This window comes from Solea senegalensis, linkage group LG15, assembly GCF_019176455.1.
Source record: "Solea senegalensis isolate Sse05_10M linkage group LG15, IFAPA_SoseM_1, whole genome shotgun sequence".
NCBI classification, from domain to species: Eukaryota; Metazoa; Chordata; class Actinopteri; order Pleuronectiformes; family Soleidae; genus Solea; species Solea senegalensis.
Window position 1 is genome coordinate 8,340,570 of NC_058035.1, and position 24,869 is coordinate 8,365,438.

Genomic DNA, 24,869 nt, shown 5'->3' on the forward strand with positions numbered 1-24,869 from the left:
TTTGGCCGGGTGGGGATTTGAACTGGCGACCCAAGTCAAGTTACAAGTCAAGTTCCCTTTCCACTTGGCCACGGGCTGTCCCCTTGGCTACGGGCTGCCCCATATATAAAACTAATTACATGATGTCATCTTCATTTTATGAGTTAAATAGATTTTGCAGCTCCAGTTTAATTATATTTGGTTTAATTATATATATATATTATATATCTGACGTAGGGAGTGGGATTTTTTTCATAATAAAGGCCTGAATTTGTTCCTTACATGCCTAAAGTGCTTGGATTGCCTTCTTTTATCTCATTTATTGAAAATCCTATCCTATAGCAAGAAAGGGTTAGTAAATACAGATGTCTGTACCCCGTGCAATATTGTAATAAAGAGGACTGATCTTCTTATTTGGACGACACTGAATGATTTGCTGGCTACCAGTCAGCCAGTAACCAACCTGCAGGCACCCTGAGTCTTCACACCAAGCCAGAGAGGATGAAGGGGAGACAGTGATGGAGAAAATGCAGCCAACATTTTTAGTTCCATTACAGAAAACAATTTTCAGTGCTTTGGGGGTGCAGCTTTGATGATGTGATAGTGTGAGAGTTATGTGAGACAACTGCATTTGAAGTTCAACTTCCATCATCCGTGTTACAGCAACAGATATCACAGACTTTCTCAGATTCATTCTTACAGGACATAATTTAATTATTTGTCATTGGTTTTGAAGATTTCCTCAGACCTGACAAAGCCTCTTGGATGAGAGATGAAATATCTTCAAGACATCTACACGTCCAGGTGTTACTGATTCAATGGACGCAATATTAATTATAACTATTTACATAGCACTTTTCAAAACAAGGTTAAAAGATGATAGATGGATTCCAAGTCCTCCCAGTTGAGTGGCTGTAAAGTGGAAGGATAAACATCTAAAAAAGCATGAATGGAGAGAAGAATGCTGGGACATGTTGTTTTCTAGCGGATGTGACGCGCTTGTTGTGGAGCTTGTAGCTGGGTGTCGTCTTCAGCCTGCTTTGCTGTCGTTGGTCAGATCAGTCGACGTCGACAGTCCTTGGGATATGCCAGTGCTTTCGTAGTAGCGAGCTAACTTTAGCTAGCCCGTTAGCGAATTGTACGGAAATTAGGATACCGTTAGCCGAAGGAGCGGGTGGTGCCAACGCTTTCTGTATAGTTTCTTGCCAGCCTTAACATTTGTATATGCCGACACCGGTGATGTTAGCATTGTCCGGTAAAGGAAGCTGACACAACTCAGGCTAGGTAGTAGCTAGCGTGTTACAACTTATAAATCTCTCAACTTGGCTAGTGTGCGTGGGCCACAACAGCCTGTGTAATCACCAGAGACTGTAGCTAACGGAGAAGTCAGTTAGCCTGAAGGCCGTAGCAGTAGCATAACAGCGTGCACTGGGAAGCCGGGCGAAGTCAAACCCGGTAGGATATTTTGCTAGCACAGTGGAGCTAGTCTGTTGGCTTTTGTAACATGAAAAAGTCACAGTCAGACACTCTGGGTTTTGTTCCTCAGAAAGACATTGTATACAACAAACTTCTGCCGTACGCGGACAGGCTCGATGACGAATCCAATGATATTTTGAGTAGAATTAAAGGAAACTTGAGTCGAGCTGTTCAGCTCAGAGAGATATGGCCCGGGGTGCTTTTCTGGACAAGGAAACTTTCCACGTAAGTAATATTAATCTTTGAAATACCGACCACTTACAAAACTTACGTTTACACTTTTAACGTTTAAAACCAGCCATTTTACGGTAACGTTATGAACACAAAGCGGACCTAAATATCTTTTTGTTTACCTTTCATTTCATGTTAGGCAATACTGAAGGTGGTGTAATGATGACAGGTCGTTCTTGTTGTAAATGAACATACTTGCTCAGTGGATGGCTCAGAAACCCAGTCTGATGTGTTACAAAACTTACGTTTACACTTTTAACGTTTAAAACCAGCCATTTTACTTGAACGTTATGAACACAAAGCGGTCCTAAATATCTATTTGTTTACCTTTCATTTCATCATTACACCACCTTCAGGCATTACTGAAGGTGGTGTAATGATGACAGCTCGTTCTTGTAAATAAACATATTGTGCTCACTGGATTGCTCAGAAACCCAGTCTGATGTGTTTTTTTCATAGTCTCTAATGGTGTATTGTTATCATATGGTTTATTTAAATTTAAAGAAACAATTTATGCTCTAAAAACTTAAAACTCCCCAGCGAATTTGATAAGGGGCTGTTTAGTTTCATAATCGGGGGCAATGGCATGTCGTAAACATCTTTACACAAGCATTGCAGCACAGCTGAAGGTCATTGGCATTATTGCTCACCTTATTTTCTGTTGTTGCCTCAGGTGGCAATTTCTGTGCTATCTAGACATTAAAGCATATTTGTTAAAATGGTTGCCAGCCATTTTCAACGCAGTGGCCGAATTGACATCTATAACAGTCAATGGTAGCCAATGAGTTAATACATTTCTTTTTAATTCAAACATTAAAATGGAACAGTCAGTGCAGGATGCAAGTGATCCAAAACCATATATATATATATATATACACACACACACCTGCTCAAACCCACTCTACATCTCTAAAATCGTATATACTCTTACATCTCTCATTCATGTTTTACACCAATAAACATCTACCTCCAGCTTTTGATATGCAGAGTTACACATAGTCAACTGAGTGACTGTTAGCTGTTGAAGCTTCTGTTTAAAACCTGAATTGATTTGTTTCACTCCATTTACTTTACTAATTCAGTCATTCTGTAATATGTCACATTACATGAGTGAAACTATTGTCAGTATTATGAGAGTAGATTACACTGTGCTGTTTAATTTTGTTTTACTTGGTTGCTGGGCTCTCTGTAATCCGTTTCAGTCTCCAATGCCAGTGCATTGTGCCTGTCCAATAGTGAGTCACTGCCGGCTCAGAGAGATGGAAAGTTTACTGTGGGGTTGACCTAGATTCTGTTCACTTGTTATTTGGCATTTTAATAGCAATACAGGCATTTTATAATGGTTAATTTCAAAGCTGTCAGGCCTTATATAGTTTGTAAAATGAGTCGATGATCCCTTTCTTTAAATTTCTGGATGCACACCTTTTGTTAAAATCATTCCTCCATGCACGAGGGAACACAAATATCATTTACCATTTCACTGGTAGTGGTCAAGGGGCCCTGATCACTTTGTTATCAATGTTTAAACTCGACCAATGACCCCTAAATCTGTCCCTCTTACACAGGTACATGAGACTGTATGGTCGAAAATTCAGCAAAGAAGACCATGTGCTCTTCATCAAGTTGCTTTACGAGCTAGTGACAATCCACAGACTGGAGATCAGCATGATGCAGGGCCTTGCTCGGCTGCTGATCAACCTTCTCAAGTAAGAATTAACCTGTTTCACTTAAAAACATGTTCAAATAAATATCTATTGTAAACATGATTGTGATATTGTCTGGTGTTAAGCTATATATTCTAAGCTCTTAATGTCAATACTTGTCTATTTGTGTCTGATTCTACAAATAGGAAAAGGGAACTGTTATCAAGGGAGGACCTTGAGCTGCCATGGAGACCACTGTACGAGCTGCATGACAGGATTCTGTTCTCAAAAACAGAGCATCTGGGACTCAACTGGTTTCCCAAGTATGCCTTTGTTCGATTTTGTTGCTGAATGACGATACATACGCTTTTTAAAGTTCCTATATTCACTCTTTTTGTTTTACACCTTTCAGTAGTCACAAAGCTTGGACAAGCATATTTTCACTTATAATATCCTATTTCCACTGCAAATTCTATTTCTTTGACTTCCATGATAGTTAAATTAACAATAGAGGGAAACACTACAGATGCTAGAATGTGGCCTATCTGTACACCCAACAAGTAAAATAAACACAGTAAAAGTCTTGGAAAAGGTTATACGAATAAGAGTAAAATCAAATGAGTTGTCACAGCATGGAAAGGCATTCACTTCTGGGCTTAAATTGGGGTTCATTTTTTGGTTTTATTTTTCTTCTGAGCTTACACTATTGATCAAAACATTTCTCAGCATGTACTTTTTTCACTGCCTTTTAATTCACATTACAAAGCTGTTCACTTAAACATTAATATAATATACTCAACTTTCTTTGATGATGAATGATTTGCAGTGATAATATTTTAATCATATTTGTCCATTTTGGTAAAACAAGATGATTGTATGGTACTCTTAGATGTGTTTCTTATGACTGAATAGCTTCTGATTGCCTTGGCATAATTGTTGGGAGAGCAAGTTGAACCTTATTTATGCCACATACTCTTCAGAACTGTGTTGTTTAAAAGGAACCATATCCACTTTGACCATTAAACTTATTGAGGGTCTTGGCAAGCAGTGCGAGGTGCTCTTTTATGGTGCTATGTAAACATTGTATGTTTATCATCACATACATGCATTGCTAGCACAGTCGAAGCTGATGAAAGCAAGCTGCTTTGGCTGATTGCTGCCTAATTCCTGATAAAACTATACTAATACACACAAAAGCTGATGCTCTGATAACATAAAATATGTATTCGTGCACAATATGTTCATTTGAGTGATTGGCATTTTGTCACATGCTGAATGTGTTCTTTATGCCTTTGTCTCCTTTTACATTCAGTTCTCCACGGCCTCGTTCATCCTCTAAACTCATAATGCTAAAATTGGTTCAGAGGTGGTAAGGACAATACTTCTTTGTGTTTTTTTACTTTGGAGTCATTGACTGAGGCACTTACTTTTTTATTTACACTGCATGGGAAAATCAAAAATGGTCAGACTATATGCAGCTTATGAAAAAAGGAAAATCACAACATAAGCAATGTTAACATTTCACTCATATCGGAGACTGTCGCACTGCAGCTAACCATTTGTAATCTTCTCCTATCCCCCCATACTTTCAGTATTCAATAATGGTGTAATAATTGATTATTTAATGGTTTTTAGGGGTTTCAAATAATCCTTTATTTTGTATTTCTCCCATCTTTCAGCCATAGTGGATTATGTGACAGTAGTATTTCAATTTATGCTCTCTGAACTGTTGTCTATATTTGGCTCTCCTTCAGAGGAGTGTTTCCTGTTACACATCCCTCCCCTTAGCTCCATTTGAAATTAAACATCCCTGCACCACTTAACAGCATTTTCAGAAGTCAGGAAGGAGCGCAGAATCTTGTCACGTTTTCCTCCTCTTCTGGAATGTGTTGAGGTGTATGTGAGGGTTCAGTTCAACTCAGATACAAAGGTCATAAAGTGTCTGGGGTTCTTTTTCCCTGAGTGCCTGAGCAGTTTGTAATGGGACACTCAGTCTGACTAGTCTTTGTCATTGTTTAGAGATTTGCAGTGCATGGGTTTGACCCTGGTTTGTGGCCTGTGTGTTGTGGGCTTACAGTGTTAAACAGTGGACTAAACCAATGCATTTAGATATGTGTAATTGGATTTGCATTGTGTCACCCATGATTTAGGTATTGAGTATTAAATTTGGATCGTGACGGCTGCTTGAATGATGGAGATAAATAACCAGTTGTTGAGTGGGATTGGTAGGGCATTTCCAACAAGGCATGGCTTGAGCTTGCATGTGAGCAGAAAGGTGTGATAGTAGGCCAGGAGCTCAAAAGCGGTGGTTATATTGGTCCCAGGCTTTAAGTGACCATAGCCTTGTGTTTGTAGTCTATATGTGAACATAATCTTGTCAGGATTTTGTGAAGTGTAAGATTTTGTACTGTAAGTAAATAGCAAACCACCTCTAAATCACATGAGATTAGGGCTGGGCGATATATTAAAAATAAAATCCCTGATTTTTTATACCAGATCCAAACTACTAAATACAAAATAATTATTATATTTAATCCACTTTTTTAGGATTGTTAAGTCTTACTGATTTACAGTTCGGCAGTGTTCAGCTTGATCCTTGTGTCGGAGGTCTCCGGAGCACAGACTCAGTCTGATACAGTCACATACAGCGGCAGTTTATGCAGCTCGCCGCTCGCCGCTGGTGATCAGCAGTGGCGATCAGGTGCTGTCCCAAAGTCTTTTTAACTTATTTACTGTTCGGCTTGATCCTTTTGCCTGTGACGGCACTCTCGCTGTTTTCTGCGCATGCTGCCATATTGATATTGTCAGAGAACTAGTGGGGGGAGGGGGAGAGTAATGGAGCAGAGTGAGCGCAGTAAAAAGGACAAATCAGAAAAATCGATTTTCATTTTTTTTTAACATCGTCCAAACAAATAAATCCGATTTCGATTTAAAATCGTTTAATCGCCCAGCCCTACATGAGATATGATCAAATATAAGATGACACAATTATACATGATCAGTAAGTAGAAATATTTTGTAAACCTGTATTGCAGTTAAAAGGAGCAGCTACCATTGACAAGTATATTTATTTTTTCTGAGCCATATTTTATGTTTCAACACGGATTCATTGCAATCTCCTCACTACTTGTCAACCCCTCGGGTTTTCTCTCTCACTGTCTCTACCAGTCAGTTGCTTAAAGAACTTATTGTCTGCATGCAAGTCAAGTTGCATTGGTGTGGGGTTTTACTGTTGTTCTAACATCCCTTATTCACTGTTTGTACATATGTGTGACATTGTTTTTATTTATTTTCTTATTGCAGCTCTGTGGAAAGTGTGTTGAAAACACTTGTGAAAAGCTGCAGACCGTAAGTACATCTTAATACCGCTGTTCATATGTTCTACCTTATCTTTATATTTAGGCGCTAGTAGTCTTTCATTTATTTAATAAATAAATATTCCCTTTGCTACTTTGGGAGAATATTTAACAACAGGGCATGTTCATCTAAAATTACAGTTGTGTAAAACTGAACTAGTGCTACAGAAAAACCCTCTGTTAAAATGTTGTATGTCATGGTGGTTATAGATATCCAGTGTTGGACCCTACAACCACACTTTGTCTTCCCTAAGCTTTGCTGTCATGGCAATTCCCTGATTGTGTTCACACTGGAGGTGCATGCAAATATCTTGGGCTTGCACTCTGACTTGTCCCGCAGTTTGCACTAAGGAAGATAATCCTATTATCTCATCTAATTTTGTCTTGTGTGAGAGTTTCCTGTTACGGCGCGAGAGGAGAGTGATTTGTGTCAGTTGCTGAGACACTGTGGCTCAGCATTGAGGTCGAAGGAAGTTGCCTCTGTAGGAAGTAACAGTTTTATCAATGCATCCCTTGGATGTGGATTTGGTGAGGAGGCGAGGTGACCTGAAGTAACCTGCATAGTATACCCTCACACATAGTGACGCATTAAAATCCCCCTGTGGGACCACAAGCCCACTGGAACCACAGGATTTACCCAAACAGCTTAAAATGTGCCTGGTGTATTACTTATAATCTCCTGTTTATGGAATATTGAGCTCCTAGCATTGAATCTTCAGTAGCTGGTTTATATGTATCACAGTCTTTAGTCTGTAATGTGAACATAACACATACATCCAGATGGTCTTGTTGAATGGAAACAGAACATGAATACTAGAAGCTTCACAGATATATGCTGTTGCTCTCAAGCTATCACATTGTTGTTTAGGTCTCACAGCAACTTTTGTTGTTAGACTCTTATCATCTAAGTAATTTCAGAGGTGTGAAGTCATTTGTAAGGATTCTCATAGGCTTGTCCATCTTTTTATTTTTGTGTAAGCTGCTCTGCTAGTTGAGATGCCTCAAAACCATTTATGTCCATTTAGAAACTGATGAACATCACAATCCAGCCTCTGCTAGTCTACATGCCAATGTGTCCTAGGGAAAGACGCAGTGTGTGAATGGGTATGAAAGATGAGTGATAGAAAATGGGCTGCACCTAGATGTACTGTATGAAAGTGTGAGTGAATGGCAAAATGTGACTAGAAAAGTGCTATATAAATGCAAACCATTTATAATAGTAGTAAACCTCTTCATCACCTACAATTGGCTAGATTTTACAAAAATGAAATCTAATGGGTGCATCCCCCCCTTTTATGTAGATACTTTTCAGAGTCTTCGACTCAGGAGATGCTGGATGAGTGGAGACCACTCTTCTGCCCGTTTGATGTCACCATGCAAAGGGGAATCAGCTACTTTGAGCTCTTTCTCCCCACAACTTTGCCTCCTGAGCTGCATCACAAAGGGTTCAAGTAAGGAAACCTCTCATCCTCATAATTATCATGTCAGGATCAAAGCTACAGTAGTTCTTCAATCTGGAGATAGCTTAGCTAGTTAGGCCTGAGATTTGTAGATAGAAAAAAAGTGAAATAAAATTTGTACTGAGGATTAAAAGGTCTGTCACAAAGAGAATTGACTATTTTTCATATGTTCATACAGTCATTTTCTCTTGAAGTTTCCTTTTAAGAACTACTTGAACTGCTTCATTTCCTATCTAAAAATATCATCATTATTTTTAACTTGAGTCATAACTATAAATGTTGAACTTGCACATTATATCATTTTTGTCTGACACTGCATTATGTCCATATTTTCCCTATAATTTACACCAAATTACACATATCTTTATTTTATTTATTGTAAGTTTGATGTGCCTGGAAAAAAGCACAATCTTACATGCAAGTATATCGATTAAAGTAGTTGGTATGTTGGTGAAAAAAGTGACCTTGTAGTAACTGAAGTCACAAGTCCCTCTCTTCCACTATCCATGATGTTACTTTCAGTAAAATACGATGACTTTATAAAGTCACATACATGCACTTTGTGAGGTTGTCTTTCTAACCATAGCATATGTTGACAGGTTGTGGTTTGATGAAATGATCGGCTTATGGGTGTCTGTGCAAAATCTCCCAAGCTGGGAAGTGGTGAGTAGATTGATTTGTTAAAAAAATATTTGTACTGTCGGTAATATCTATGTTTTTACTGTGTAACATGTTGTCCTACATCTGTGCAGCACCTGGTCAGCCTCTTCGCTCGCTTGGCTAATGATAACATTGGTTACATTGATTGGGACCCCTATATCCCTAAGGTTTGTTACCGTCTTTTGTAAAAAAAACAAAACACCACACCAACTGTTTTGTAGGTTTCTGGCACATGCTGTCATGCTTGGCTCAACCTTAGTGATTTTGGCTATGGTGGTCATTTCAAAGCTATTGCAGCTTGTCAGAGGAACAAACTATCAAGTTTCCCTGTCGATCTTGCGCTCAGTCACATAGGCAAGTGAATTGCATCATGTTTGTGCTTCAAAGGAGTGACTATTTAGGTCCTTGCTTTGTGGCAACACCGGTATATGTTACAAATAAACAAACATGCTCCTCTGACCTGTGAAGCCTAACTGACAAACAACTCTGCATTAAAAAAGTCTAGTCTTTTAATGCATGAACTATAACTGTTTTTCTCATTTCAGATTTTTACAAGAATTTTGAGGAGTTTGAATCTCCCTGTGGGGACCGGTCAGATGATGGTGGCACGACATATCACCAATGCCTATGACATTGGTCATGTGGTGCTTTGGGTCTCATCCCTCCTGGTTTGTTTGTTGTTAGTAACATTTACATCACAGGAACACTTATTATACATTAATGTTGTTTCAGTAAAGTCTGTTATGTCTTTTTCAGGGAGGACCCAGCAAGCAAACTCAAGCTCAACTCGGTGGCCTTTTCAACAGTATTACGTCCTTCTTTCACCCATCAAACCATGGACGCTGGTTGGTGAGTCAGCTGTCGCTGGGTGACACAAGATCTAAGCACTATTAACAAACACAGAGAGAGTTGTGTGGAGCTGATAGACTTGATCACTGTGTGAGCTTATTTGACAATTATTTGAATGTAACAGGCATATTTATGTTTAAAAGTTATGCATTACAGTTATAAGTAAACCTAATTGTTCATGGTTTGACGATGGTACATCATTCATCCAGCTTGTTCTAACTATAATTCCAGCATCATGTTAAAACGGCTTTACTGGGCAGATGACGAACGTCAACAATGACAAAGGACATAGTCACTCGTCACCATTTTTCCAGGAAGCTTCCTGAATCTTCCTGACAGTTGGGTGTCTTGTTCAGAAGCGGCATGTGATTGAGGGGGCTGCAGTGCTGTTAAAGGTCACTGGGAGCTGGGCCACATGCCTTTCTGTTTTGAGGACCTCCTGTACTAGATAGCGTAGCACCACAGACAACAACCTGTCCTCATACCCAAACCTTTATTTTTGGGAGGGGATGAGTTTGTGTGTTGCTTAAAACATGTGAGATGTAGATTTATTACATGTAAACACTATTTTGCAACTGACTAAAGGCCTTCACACACTTTTTTCGTACAGTTTATTTGCATGCTAAACCTGTATCAAGTCAGTGTGAGGTTTCGCAACGGCAACAAAAGTTTTGGTTCAAGTGGTACCCATTTAGCCAATTAGAATGCTTGAAATTGAATATTTAAATTAGCAAATGTGCAATGTCATCCTTCAGTTTGCCCTTAAGCATTTTTTTGTTGTTGTCTTTTTTTCTGTTAAATAACTTTAAGCATTAGCTCATCACCATGACGCGATTTTTTTCTTGGTCCTTTCTGAAATGTGTTGGCTTACTGCTGCCACCCTACAAGCAAATATATAGTTAATATATATAATATATATGCAAAAATGTACCCCTGAATTATTCGCACGTTTGTGCGGTTACCTGCCTCACCACTGATGTGTGAAAACGGCTGTTGAAGACGGGTCATAATATATCATGAATAACAACGAAGGCTTATGACTTTTCAAAGTCTCAGCTTAGCTGCAAAGAGAAACGTTTAAATAATACAATATATCAAGGTCTGAAAATTAATAAATGAAAAATCTGATTGGACTGTACATAAGTGATCCCAGTTTGCACGTACATGTACTCGCAAAATGAGAAGACAAAGCCCTATTCACAGGGAATTGGTTTGTGTTTTTATGTCCGTCACGTCATCTTTTGTCACCATATGCTCCATACAACACCCTCTACCTTTTGTTTTGTCCAGACTACATGGTAACACACTATCCATCTGTTTGTCACCCCTTTGTCATGTATCTGTCTCTCTGTCCTCATGTCCAGATGAAGCTAATGAAGCTTCTCCAACGTCTCCCGGCCAGTGTGGTGCGGCGGCTGCACAGAGAGCGCTACAGAAAGCCCACGTGGTTAACACCGATACCAGACAGCCACAAACTCACAGAGGAGGATATCACAAACTTCGTGGAGAGCATGATGCAGCCGGTTCTGCTGGCCATGTTCAGCAAGACGGGCAGTCTCGATGCAGCCCAGGCCCTGCAAAACCTGGCTCTAATGAGGCCTGAGCTGGTCATTCCCCCTGTGCTGGAGAGGTAAGTTTGCACTAAACAGGAGAATCTCAAGCACCATTCTGCTTCTTAAGAATATGGAGCTCTGTTGAAAGCTTTCTGTTTTTAAAAGGGATAAGGCCATATTTTGAAATGAACACAAAAGACTGATTGTTCTCCCTCTCTGCTAAAGAACCTACCCTGCTCTGGAGACGCTAACAGAGCCCCATCAGCTGACGGCTACTCTGAGCTGCATGATTGGTGTGGCACGGAGTCTAGTGTCAGGTGGGCAGCGCTTTCCTGAGGGGCCCACTCACATGCTGCCCCTGCTTATGAGAGCTCTGCCAGGCGTCGACCCAAATGATTTCAGCAAGTGCATGGTGTGTTCCAGTTCTACAATCTCACTGTTTTTGTTTTTTTAGAAGCTTTATTTAGTTAAGACTTTGTGCATCCTTTTGAAAACAAACACAACTCCTGTCCTTACAGATCACGTTCCAGTTTATTGCTACATTTGTGACTCTTGTGCCTTTGGTGGACTGTTCATCTGTCCTACATGAAAGAACTGACTTGTCAGAGGTGAATAGCAGTTGCCCTTTTCATAATTAACACAAAATAAATGTCTTTCATTCTTGCAAATAGGTTTTTCAAATCTTTCTCATGATTTTCAGGTGGAAAGAGAGATGTGTTCAGCCTCAGCTGAGTTTGAAGACTTTGTGCTGCAGTTCATGGACAGGTATGTGGAGACAAAATATTGCACAACAGCACAAGTTGCTTTCAGTTTCAATTTGAATACCAATGACCAATCCAGATGGTTCCTACTATTTCTAACTCTGCTATCCAAGGTGACAAATCAGCCCAGATATCTACTATGTGACAACCAAATAATATATTGTTACTATTAGTTAATGGGAAGAGTGGATGATTGACAATATTATGACTAGAAATGACTACTGCTCTGTAAAGCATGATTTATTTGAACATGTTGGATCCGACTTCTTTCTTACCATGTTTGCTAGAGTTTTACACCTTTCACAGGAACAAATTAAATCGGTAGCATTTAGACTGTACTTTTAGTGTAATTGATGGTGTGTTTAGGCGAGCTAAGAATAATTTTACATTCGTATTAGCTATTTACGCCTTGATGTTTCAGCATTGTGTTAATCCAGCCCTGTGCCCTGCTGTATTTTAATAACCTTTTAACTTACATTTTTTTTTATCTACGCAGATGTTTTGCCCTGATAGACAGCAGCACTCTGGAACAAACTAGAGAGGAAACGGAGACAGAGAAAATGACTCACTTGGAGAGTCTGGTAGAGCTCGGCTTGTCCTCCACGTTTAGCACCATCCTCACACAGTGTTCCTTGGACATCTTCAAGGTCAAGACATAGCATTTGCACACCCGTTTCATATTTGTTTTTACTTCTATATCCACGTGTCTTTGTACACATGAAAATGCATTCAATACATCATTTCAACAGGTGGCTCTGGTAAAAGTCTTCAACTTTGCAACCACCAACATCTTTGAGACACGTGTAGCAGGGAGGATGGTGGCTGACATGTGCAGAGCTGCTTCAAAGGTCAGTTTTATCCACTCATAGTCTTCGTGTAGGCTCATTAATGCCTTGTAGATTATTTGTTTACTATCTTCATCCCTGTTTTGTATCTGCAGTGTCACCCTGCAGAGTCTCTCAAAATGTTTGTGCCACACTGCTGCAATGCCATTAACCACATTGCTGTTAGTAAGTGCTCACCACACAAGAAGATTTTAAGAGTTAGTTAGTTTAATAGTTTTAATAGATTAGAATATTTTTCACATTCATCATGTGTTTTCCTCCATGTGGCTTTTTATTTCCTTGATATATATGTATTTTTTTTTTATCACAGATGAGGAAGTGTTGAATGAGGAGGAGCTTGACAAGGAGTTGTTGTGGAATCTCCAGTTACTGTCCGAGGTGATTTCGATGACTCTTTGTCTCTGTTAATCAACACCTCCAGTCTATAGTTCTATACTGAAACAATATTTTCTCGCCATGTGCACTCTAGGTTACCCGGGTGGACGGTGACAAGATCCTGCTCTATCGCACTGACCTGGTCCAGATTTTGGAGTTGACGCTCCACCTCAAGTGCAAGCAGGGCTACACACTAGCATGCAACCTGCTTCACCACATTCTCCGTTCTTCTGTCCTCCTCTACCCGACAGAGTACTGTAGTGTGCCAGGAGGCTTCCACCAACCAGTCAGTGACTACCTCCCCATTAAGGTACCAGTAACAATAACCTCTACATGTTTTCTAGTTATGATGTCGCCCTTACTTTCAGGCACATTTGTGCTTACAAACTTGTTGACCAAATGTTTACCCCTGGCGAGATTGTGTTTTGGGTCGTTTGTAATTATAGATATTTGTCCTTATACCAGATGAGTTAAGTAAATATAAATGGCACTTACTATGATCTAATTTAAATTTAGGTAGGTAGTCGGTTAAGACAATCTTTGATCACACATATTCTCCTTCTTGGTAGAGATGTGCAGGAGATCACTTGGCAGGATAACTGTCTCTCCCCCACACACAGGTTCTTTAATGTGATTTCCACTGGTACAAGCAGTAGTGCAGGCCAGGGTGAACGTTTTACCATAATATGTATCTATCTCTTCAATGTGGTCACATCATGTATCCCTAACCTTGTTAGACTTTCCTTTAAGCCACTTAACACTTAACACTTTGCGTGTCATAAGACATTCTGTTTTGAGTCAACTAAGCTAAAAGATATAGATTTGCTTTGTCTTAAGTGTTGGTAATACCCACAGGCTTTCTTAGGGAGCTTGACTCTCCAACTATCAAGTCAGTGTTGGCAGATAGTCATCGCAAGTGCTTCCACATACAAAAGTGAACTACACTAGATGAGAAAATAATGAGCCTATATTTCCTTTGTAATTACTCAGTAGATTTGTGCCACAAAATCGTTGGTTAATTTTTATCACTTTCATGTCTTTATTTTTTTATTAAAAAGTAAACAAATTAAGTGCAAATAGCTGAATTATTGTTAACTGGTTTCATCCCATGCAGGACTGGGGTCGGCCTGGAGACCTGTGGAATTTAGATATTCAGTGGCATGTGCCCAGTGTTGAGGAAACATCTTTTGCTTTTTATTTATTGGACCTGATCCTCCAGCCAGAGCTTCAGCGCCTTCAGAGATTTGCTCAGGGAGAACAGGACATGAGCAGGTAAAGAGGAACAAGTCTTGAGTGCCCCTCTTTGCTTATTTAAAAATCAGATTTGTGTGTCTGCCAATGTCACACACTGCAGACTGTGTTTAGCTCACTTAAGTTCTCTGTAATGGATTTTTGCTGTGTACATGACAAGTGTTTCTTTTGTGTATTTGCAGAGATGATGTGTTACAAAGCCTGACCATTATTCAGCACTGCCTTCTTGGTGCTGGGAGTCTGATGCCTCCACTGAAAGGAGAGCCCATTGCTGAACTGTGAGCTGCTGCATTTAAATGATCTGACTAAGACTTTATTGATACCCACAAAAATGGTTGTCTTCCTGGCCTATGTTTTAGCTCCGTATTATAAGCAAAAAGAGTATTTGAAAGAATTTTGTGAATTTCACTTAACAAAATGAAATTCAGTAGACAATCCTATGTGGAACAAATTCCCTATGAATTTTTGGACATATTGTATTTCCACTAACTTTGAATTTGTACATCATTTTAAAAATGTAGCTGTTAAGTTTTGAAATTTCCTTTTTTCTTCCAGGGTCCACAGCATGGTGAATCTAGATGAGACCATCCTGTACACAGGAATGTGCTATGGTATGTGAGTTACTTTTCAATAGATGTGGGATGATAAATGTTTTGCTCACAATAGTAAATGATAGGGTTTGTTGGTGTATAATCTTTCACTGTAATGTGGTTTGTGCTGGCAGACGAGTCCAGAGAGAACTACAGAGATGCTATCTGCAATGTTATGAGACAGCTGCTGCGTAAGTGTTCATTCAGTCGTACACTGATTTAGTTCAATCTTATAATGATCTGTGACCTTCTGTCTGACCTTCTGTCCTTTATCAGATTACATACTGGAGCACTCTGAAGATGACACCAAGTCTCTTTTCTCCATCATCAAGGTGGGCATCCAGGCAGTAATCTAGTAGCATGTGTACTTAAAGCTCTTTTGATATTTTTGTGTTGAATAAAGTGCGATGTAATATCAGGGTCCAGCAAAATGTCCCTGTTGTTCTCACCAGTACTTTCTGCTCATGTATTTGTCTGGTGTCTAGAAAAATCACTGGGTACAATGATAATAATAATAAACATACACTTAAATGCAGTGGCCGTCTCGCTCACCACAGTGAAAAAAACTAGTCTGTGTTGCCGCATAGAGATTAATTGAAGCTGAGCTTCTACAGGTTTTAATGCGAGCTGATACGGCAATTTATGTAAAGAACGTCACATCAGACCATCTGTGATGAGCAGCTGATTCTGTACGAACTATTCATATAGTTGATCGAGTTATAGCGAGCTTTTAGTCATGAAATGTAAATACAACAGTACATATTTTAGAGGAAGCAGAGCTTCCCTTGCTGTCAGAGAGCAATAGCCTCTGCTTAAATGATATCCTTTGGAAATTCACTTCCTTTAATCATTCAAAGTCCTTAACACAGACTATTGCCAAAAGTCACCTTACGTTGTTCAATATTTTTTGTTTTTGGTATCTTTTTAGATTATCAGTGACCTGTTGCACTTCAAAGGTTGCCACAAACACGAGTTTGACTCCCGCTGGAAGAGCTTCAACCTTGTGAAGAAATCAATGGAGAACAGAGTGAGACATCTGTCATTTGAGTTTACTTTTGTTACCTCTGTTCTGGCTCAAATTGTATACAAGACTGATGCTACCCCCTGTGTCACTGTGTTTGCAGCTTCACGGCAGAAAGCAGCACATCAGAGCTCTTCTAATAGACAGAGTCATGCTCCAGCATGAAGTAAGACATTTATAGAGAATTTTTCATTATTATTGTGTATTTCCTTTTTAACTGAGTGTATGTGTTTCATCAGCTACGGAAGCTGACTGTGGAAGGGTGTCAGTACAGGAGCATTCACCAGGAGCTGATGAGAGATCTCTTGAGACTTTCTACGAGCACCTATAGTCAAGTGAGTATCTTACTATGATGCATTATTTTATGCTTCTTCTTTTTTTCTTTTTTAACCTTTAAGGTCTGAAGGATTCCAATCACATTTGTAAAAAAACAACAACACCTAAACTGAGATTTTTTGCCTTCCAGGTCCGCAGCAGAGCTCAAAGTGTGTTGTTCACTGCACTGGGAACCTACAATTTCTGCTGCAGAGATCTAATCCCCCATGTCCTAGAGTTCCTCAACCCGAACAATAGCAAAGTAACACAGCAACAGTTCAAAGTATGACAGTCTCCTTGCTCTGAAACATAAAACCCCTCAAACAGTTATTTAAGTTTTCATATTCGTCTTTTTATATTTCTGATTTTCTCATGTGCTCCCCTTCGTATGTTCCCAGGGTGCCTTGTACTGTCTTCTGGGGAATCACAGTGGAGTGTGCTTGGCCAATCTGCATGACTGGGAGTGCATAGCTCTAACTTGGCCTGCCGTTGTACGCTCTGGCCTCAGCTCAGCCATGTCTCTGGAGAAGCCCTCCATTGTGCGGCTGTTTGATGACCTTGCAGACAAAATCCATCGGCAATATGAGACTATTGGCTTGGACTTCTCTGTAAGAAAAACAATATACACCTACACAAATAGATCATGAGGTCAAAAGCCACAATGATATCTAGCTGCTGAGCAGAATAACACCAACACCACATATTGACATTAGGTGTTAGCTTGACATCAGGACTTTATTTGCTCCAGGGTTTTTAAGGAAAATCCAACCCCCACAAAGTTATTATTTTGTTATCAGATTATTGGCAGAAATTAATCACAGGGGTTTTCATTGAACAATCAACATAACTTGATACTCTCTGTGTGTGTGTCTCCCCCCCCTCCCTCCCGCTGCCCTAAAACAACCACCAGGATATTTGTATAAGTACTGTGGGAACATTATGAGTGACACTGACACTTCAAATATTTCTTTTGAACTATGATATCCACCAAATACTTAAAAAAAAAATCCCCCTTGGCTTTTGGCTTTTAGCCTGAGCCTTCACTCCAACATTGTTGTGCAAGGAAGTGTCTGTGTCTGTTCATGAAGCATGTAACATAACGGTTGCCTTCTCTGTTACAGAATGAATTTGCACTTACTTCTAATATAATGCATTTCATCTTTTTAGATCCCCAGTGAGTGCTGCATGTTGGCTAATCGACTTATGATTGCTGGAAATCCGATTCCTAAGGACCCTGTCCCTTCAGCGGAAGAAATGGCAAATGGTCTAAAGAAGCAAGAGCTCAAGAACTCAGAGTCTGTTGAGTAAGTTTACATCAACAGCAGTCATCACCACACTAAAGACCAAATCAACACTTGAATACATCCTCCTCAACTATTTTGGTTTAACCTGAAATAACACAGCATAGCACACATTATCACATGGGCGTTGAACAATACTGATACTTTTGTGTCCATAAAGCATGATTTAATTACATTTTGGTTACGGTAAGTTTTAAATAATTATGTCATTTGTTTTAGAAAGTACAAACAACTCATTGGTGATCTGCTGGGTTGCATCAACAACAGGAACATGTAAGTTAATTCATTATTCATGCTATTAAAATCACGTTTATGTTTGCATTTATTATAATGTATAACACTGGCTGGTTGTTTTTCAGGCCTTGGAAGTTTGAACACATAGCAATTGGCTTCTTGTCATTGCTGCTGAGAGACGACCACCAACTTCCACCTCCTGCTGTTACGTTCTTTGTCAAAAGCCTCAACCATGACTCTCTCTATGTCCGAAAGGTGTGGTTTTGATTTATGAGTCATGTAGTAGTAATAGAGCTATGAGCTACTGTATTTCAGACATTCCATTTTTCTTGAAATGTCTCATTTTCCCCATTAGGTGGCAATATCAGCTGTAGCAGGGATCCTGAAACAAATAAAGAGACCACACAAGAAAGTCCCCATCAGCCCCTCTGAGCTTTGTAAGCATCATTTGTTTGTTTTTTGTGTGTGTCAGCATGACTTTTTTTTTTTTTCTCCAATTTCCATTTAATTGTACTTCCTGAATCTCATCTCAAAAATCTCCTAACATTGGTTAGGTGGCGTGAAGGACTTGAGTGGACAAGTATCAGGGGACCGTCCAGATAACAAGTGGCTCCAGTACAACAGCAGCAGGCTCCCACGCACACAGCAGGACTGGGATCACTGTGTGTTTGTGGAAAAGACTCACTGGGGATACTATTGCTGGCCAAGGTTCTCATTTTAATAATGCCTGCATTCCGTGGCTCTCATTTTGTTTACTTAACTCTTCTTTAATGCCTTCTTTTCATTATCGTTCTCTAGAGAACTGATGATGTATGCGCCACTGGAGGAGCAACCCAAACTGAACCTAGTCAGAGATGAAATGACAGAGGTAAGTGCACACTCATTTTGCAAACACCTGCAAGTGAAATTGTGCACAGTAGTGGAAAGTAACGCAAATTCTATCTAGTCAAATTCATTTTCATGTATTTTCTCACAGTGGGAGCAGATCATCTTTGACCATTTCTCAGACCCAGTATTCATCAACCAGTTCATTGAGTTTCTGTCACTTGAGGATCGAAAGGGCAAAGACAAGTTTAGCCCTCGCAGATTCTGTTTGTTCAAGGTTAGTGTTCCTGATAATACTATAACATCTCACCAGTCAAGTTAAGTCAGCCAGTTAAAACAAATATATCTTGCTCTTCTAGGGATTGTTTCGCAATTTCGGCGATGTGTTTCTTCCTGTGCTGCAACCACACATGAAGCGCCTAGTGGCAGACTCCCACGAGAGCAAGCAGCGTTGTGTTGCGGAGATTATGTCCGGGTTGATCAGGGGCTGCAAGCACTGGAGCTACTCCAAGGTATGGATTTGAATCTTTATTGTATGAAGTCTGGCCAATTACAACTTTTATCATTCTTGCTCCTGAATGAGGTTTTTGATATGTGCATGGGTTGGTCCAGCCCTTCATTCGTAAAATCTTTGTCCTGCTTACAGATCGAGGGTCTTTGGGAGGTGTTGTGTCCACTGCTCCGCACAGCCCTGTCAAACATCACGGTAGAAACGTATGCAGACTGGGGCACCTGCATTGCCACTGCCTGTGTAAGCCCCTGTCCTCTCCCATATTCATCATGTCTTTGTCTTCTTCTGTTGTTTCATATGACTTTTGTGGCTTTTACAGGAGAGCAGAGACCCACGCAAACTCTACTGGCTGTTTGAAATGCTAATGGAGTCTCCAGTCAATGGAGAGGGAGGCTCCTTTGTGGATGCTTGGTGAGTTGAAGGCAATGCTGACTGATGGAGATTTTGAGGTGACATGACTTTTATAATTTTGCCCTTTTTTTTTCCTTTCCAGCCGTCTGTACGTGCTGCAGGGCGGCCTAGCTCAGCAGGAGTGGCGCGTGCCAGAGCTCCTCCATAGGTTGCTACAATACCTAGAACCTAAACTCACACAGGTCTATAAGAATGTGCGGGAGCGAATCGGCAGGTGAGTGATTTTCCTGTACACAAATGTGAATATAATTTTGTTGTTTGCTTAACTCTGGTTTTGTTTCCTTCCAGTGTGCTCACTTACATCTTCATGATTGATGTGAACCTGCCATACACCCAGCCAACCACCTCTCCACGCATCTCGGACTTCACTGAGAGGATTTTGTTGCAGCTAAAGCCTTTAACCGAGGGCGATGAGGAGATCCAGAACCATGTGATTGAGGAGAATGAGGTGGGGGTGCAGGATGAGAGGACACAAGCTATCAAGCTACTCAAGACTGGTAGGTGGGGGATGTGCTAGCTGCTAATGCTGCACTCAGCTGTTGCAGTGAATGCATATTATTGTAGGAATTATTGCAGAAATTGGGAATTGATTTTAATCAGTCAGAGAATGTAATATTTAACTAAAGCACCGTTTTATTCTTTAGACATAAATAGTGTTCTGTGTTCAACCTTCTGCAGTGCTCAAGTGGCTGATTTCAAGTGCAGGTCGCTCCTTCACCACTGCTGTACCGGAACAGTTAAAGTTGCTTCCCCTGCTTTTCAAGGTAAAACGCCCTCTCATTCAGCTAATTTTATCATTATCAAGCTTCCTCCCTTTGTTTACACCATTAGTAAACATAAAACAGCAGCAGTCTACCTACAAAGATAGATTCTTTCTATGTTCCAGATTGCTCCAGTTGAAAATGACGACAGCTACGATGAGCTGAAGAGGGATGCTAAGACCTGCCTGTCTCTGATGTCTCAGGGACTCCTCTACACAGAGCAGATCCCTATGGTACTCAGTTCTCTGCAGGAGGTGAGTCTTCTGGTCATTTCTGCGTCATAGACTGGGCATTTTAGAGACAAAGGCAAAAAATAAACAATAAGATTAATGGGAAGAAGGTTGACTGGTTCAATTTGACTGACCGCCCATTCTTAAATGGCTCTACTTGCACCGTATCTTGTGTCATACAATGTGATTGTAACAAGAAAAAGAGAGATTTCATAAGGATAGCAAAATAGTAAAAAAATCTTTTTTACTTAACTTGCAAATCAAAATTTAGAAAAATATTCAACATTATATGCACATGTGGGTGTCTGTAAACCAGGTGTCTCAAACCCAAATGACCTGGGGCCCACTATAGTATATCTAGTCTGGTCACGATAATGCAGTAACGATATTTGTGATAATATTTATGGGATTTTCAAGAAAGTGTTGAGTGATTAATAGTTCATATTTGGAAAGTAAGCCAATGGTAAAATGGGTTGTCCTCCAACAAAGTTGGATGTTTGATCCCCTGCTACTCTACTCTACATGCCAATGTGTCCCTGCCTGGGCAAGACATCTAACCCCATATTTCTTAATATATTAAGCCACACGCCTCTCTCAAGCCAGAATAAATTAAAAGATTTGAATCAGGAAGGACATCAAGTGTAAAAAAAAAAAATCAATGGCAATGGCCAAATCAACAATAGAGGTAGAAAAAAGCAGCTGAAGTGACCTGACTGCTAATCTAGAGCAGGTGAAGAAGGCAGAGGAACCAACTTGTTAGGAACAGTTGATGACTTACACGTGATCCTGATTGATTGATGTGACATGTACAAGCAGGAGTAACTGACCTTTGTGTTTACAAATTCTGATCAAACTGTTATAACCAGTTTGACAATGGGAACACCCATTGGAACAGAGCTCATTTAAATCCTGGACATGTTCTATTCCTTTTATAAAACACATTCTCTGAGCATGTTATTGATGTGCAATGTCACTGTCGTCGTGTGTTGCAGATTGCCGGCAGCAGCTCCTGGCACGCTCGCTACACGGTGCTCACATACCTCCAGATTATGGTTTTTTACAACCTGTTCACCTTCATGAGTGACCAGAAAGCTGTGAATGACGTGCGGGCACTGGTCGTACGGCTGCTGGAGGACGAGCAGCTGGAGGTAGAATCAAGCACTCATTCACAGTAGTTTATTCAACGTGTTAACACTAAAAACCTGAAAAATGTCAGCAGTGTGCTACAAACAGTAAGTGGAGGTAGCTGGGAAATGAACAGATGGTGGTCTGATTATATAATAATCAATTGGCCAGTGCATACTTGTTTATGCTAGCAGGCATTTTCACTGTCTTTCAGCTTCACTGTAGTGATTCAGCACTCTCCTCCTGGCTCTATACCCCCCAACACACACACACACACATATATCCCACCCCTCTGGTTTTCTAGCTGTTGCTATGCCTACCACAGGCTGCAGTAATCTGTTGCCATGGAGATAACGTTCAGATTGAAAGAGGATGAGAGGGAGAGGGGATGGAGTGGAGACAAAGGAGGAGTGGGGGATGGATGGAAGTAGCCATTTGTTTTTAGCTTTTTAAAGGAACTTAAGCCTGATTTGAAGACATTAGCTGTTTGGCACATTTTCTCCAGAATCACCTTTATTCTGAAATCCATCAAATGTATACAAATTGTAATTTGCACCATAGGGAAAGGAGTAATGTTTGCCCTAGCCTCTATTTGATATAAAAAGTCTTCCCTCCAGAGAATGCTGCTCAAATATCTGCATTATAAAGAAAAACACATGTTTTTATTTGCTTCGAATAAACCATTTAATGATAATAATAATAATAAGAACGATTGTAGCTCAAGTAATAGAAAAGCTCCTTTTTCTGTATGTGTCACTGTTGCTTCAGGTTGTCAGTAAGTTTTTGCTGCTTTTGTGTTCCTAAGTTCACAACACAGACTAGACAAGAGATGCTCTGCTCATTACATCAAGACATGCCACATAATCAGCTACATAATATTGTAGCATTTTCATTTTTCAGCTTCCCTAATTCAGTCTTTCTGCCTTTGTTTTGAAGGTGAGAGAAATGGCCGCTACGACACTCAGTGGCTTCCTTCAGTGCAACTTCCTCTCCATGGACGCCCCAATGCAGGCATATTTTGAGGCCCTCTGCAAGACTTCTTTACCTAAAAAGAGAAAAAGAGAACTTGGAGTTATAGTGGACACCATACCCTCTGCTGGTAATTTTGAAAGTAACAGTATATAAAGTACAGTATTGTGCAAATGTTTTGGGTCGGGGTGGTGATATATCATTGTCCTTTCTCGTGCAATGCGATAATTGATACACTGGCGCTCTAAAGTAAACTCGGGCAGAAGTTACCTGGCGGACAAAGAAGGAGTTTACAGCAGGACAATGGTGGAGAAAGCTACATTAAGAGATGCCCCATCCATGTTTAATACATAGATTCTACACACTCTGTTCTCTATGTTGTGAATTAATAGAGAAATCCTGCACTTTTAACTTTTCGCGGACGTTTTGTTTTCTTCAGTTAGACAGATATCGTAATGTATCACTATATGACTGTTGCAATGTATTGTTTATCACAGGATCGTATCATGATATTAATGGCATCGTGGACCATGTATCGCATATCGTATGTAATGTAATCTATATGTGATGAGGCAAACATTTAGTTTTTTCTTATTTTAATGGAATGCCTTCGTATATTTTTATAGACCTGGTGCGGCGTCACGCTGGGGTTCTCGGGTTGAGCGCGTGCATTCTCTCCAGTCCGTATGATGTGCCCACCTGGATGCCGCAGCTCTTGATGGACCTCAGTAATCACCTCAATGACACACAACCAATTGAAGTATGTGTAAACTCCTTATTATATATATTTTTTGCAGTGAGTACTGATAAGCCTGTTTTTTGTCCAGTTGCTTGGCACTTTGCAATGTGATAATCATCATTTGTGCTTGCGGTCTAACAGATGACTGTGAAGAAAACTCTGTCGAACTTCCGACGAACCCACCACGACAACTGGCAGCAGCATAAGCAGCAGTTCACAGACGACCAGCTACTCGTCCTGACTGACTTACTGGTCTCCCCGTGTTATTATGCCTAAAAGCTGGTAAATCATATCACGTAACTCGACACTGCTCTTCAAACATGAACATTTAACTGAATGTGTTCACAGGAACCACCCAGGTGTTAGTGAAGCTGCAGAAGGGATCTCTGTGGAGGGAGAGAATTCCTCGAGCTACTTTTTTACACGTACGTTTGCTCGTGTGTCACTTGTTTTACTTTGGGACACTGCCGCACTGTACAGACATTTTGACTGATAAAGACGGTATCACCAAGCTTTTAAGAATGGCACACAGAATGATTGAAAAGTTGTGTATTTATGTATTTCGCTCATTTACATTTCTACTATACTTAATATTTAAGGATCAATCATAGCAGGGATGACTGACCTGCTGTTTGTATCATTACTGTACAGTACTGTACAGTTTTTTTTGGTTTTCATTCTTGTTTTGGTGTGCACAAATGTATGAGTGTGGCGCGCAATCATGGGATGCTTGAAGACATGGACTGGTGTCCTACACATTTCTCAGGATTATATTGCAAGAATCAGCTCTGAGCCAACACCATGTCCAGTGTAGGACATTCTATTTACTATCTTCCAGTAGTGAAGTGTTTGCTACAAGCCACAAAGAAGAATGGTCTCCTTTGGTTAGACTTGAACCTGCGACACGCAGTGTTTGTGTGGCTGTTTGATCTATATGTGATTGTATGCACCACGTGTGCATATATCAAACTATAGCAAATGTACACAAACATATTTATTTATTTATTAATTTGATTTATTTTTTGAAGTGCTGATGGCTTGAGACCAGTCAAAGAGTTGAAGCATTTAGTACCTCACCTATGTATAGTGTAGTGCCAAAACTGCAGTGATTTTGGGTTTTTTAGATGTACTGTTTGCTTATTGATTAAGATGAAAATAAATTGTTTTTAACAAAAACTGCATTTAATGACTTTATTTATTTATTTATTGAAGGTTTGACTGAGTTTTGTCTAATTGTCTGGTCTTGGAGGCAAAGTAGTGCTGGAAAAGAAAAATGTATTTAAAATACCCCAAGACTTCACCTGAGAATATCCTCTCAATCAATCATTGTTTCGTCCAAAAATGTCATAAAGTATTAAATGCATTCTTCTGGTGTCTGAGTTATAGAAGAGCAAATTA

At 40.0% G+C, this 24,869-nt stretch overlaps 1 protein-coding gene across 1 annotated transcript; it reads left to right on the top strand.

The window, feature by feature from the left end:
- The first annotated feature begins 1,015 nt into the window (after nt 1–1,015).
- On the top strand, nt 1,016–24,652 carry psme4a (proteasome activator subunit 4a). Its single transcript, XM_044045698.1, has 46 exons — nt 1,016–1,680; nt 3,252–3,392; nt 3,536–3,652; nt 6,633–6,677; nt 7,987–8,136; nt 8,745–8,808; nt 8,898–8,972; nt 9,351–9,473; nt 9,562–9,654; nt 11,019–11,284; nt 11,433–11,619; nt 11,726–11,815; nt 11,908–11,972; nt 12,465–12,615; nt 12,718–12,816; nt 12,909–12,978; nt 13,124–13,191; nt 13,283–13,498; nt 14,303–14,460; nt 14,622–14,717; nt 14,995–15,050; nt 15,164–15,220; nt 15,306–15,361; nt 15,958–16,056; nt 16,154–16,216; nt 16,290–16,385; nt 16,517–16,648; nt 16,764–16,973; nt 17,533–17,669; nt 17,886–17,939; nt 18,026–18,155; nt 18,256–18,337; nt 18,455–18,608; nt 18,699–18,768; nt 18,877–19,002; nt 19,085–19,237; nt 19,372–19,476; nt 19,556–19,647; nt 19,730–19,861; nt 19,936–20,144; nt 20,326–20,411; nt 20,534–20,662; nt 21,631–21,786; nt 22,700–22,862; nt 23,359–23,492; nt 23,613–24,652. Exons 1-46 carry the CDS (start codon nt 1,484–1,486, stop codon nt 23,745–23,747), a joined length of 5,487 nt encoding a protein of 1,828 aa, XP_043901633.1. The 5' UTR covers nt 1,016–1,483; the 3' UTR covers nt 23,748–24,652.
- Nucleotides 24,653–24,869: the final 217 nt, after the last annotated feature.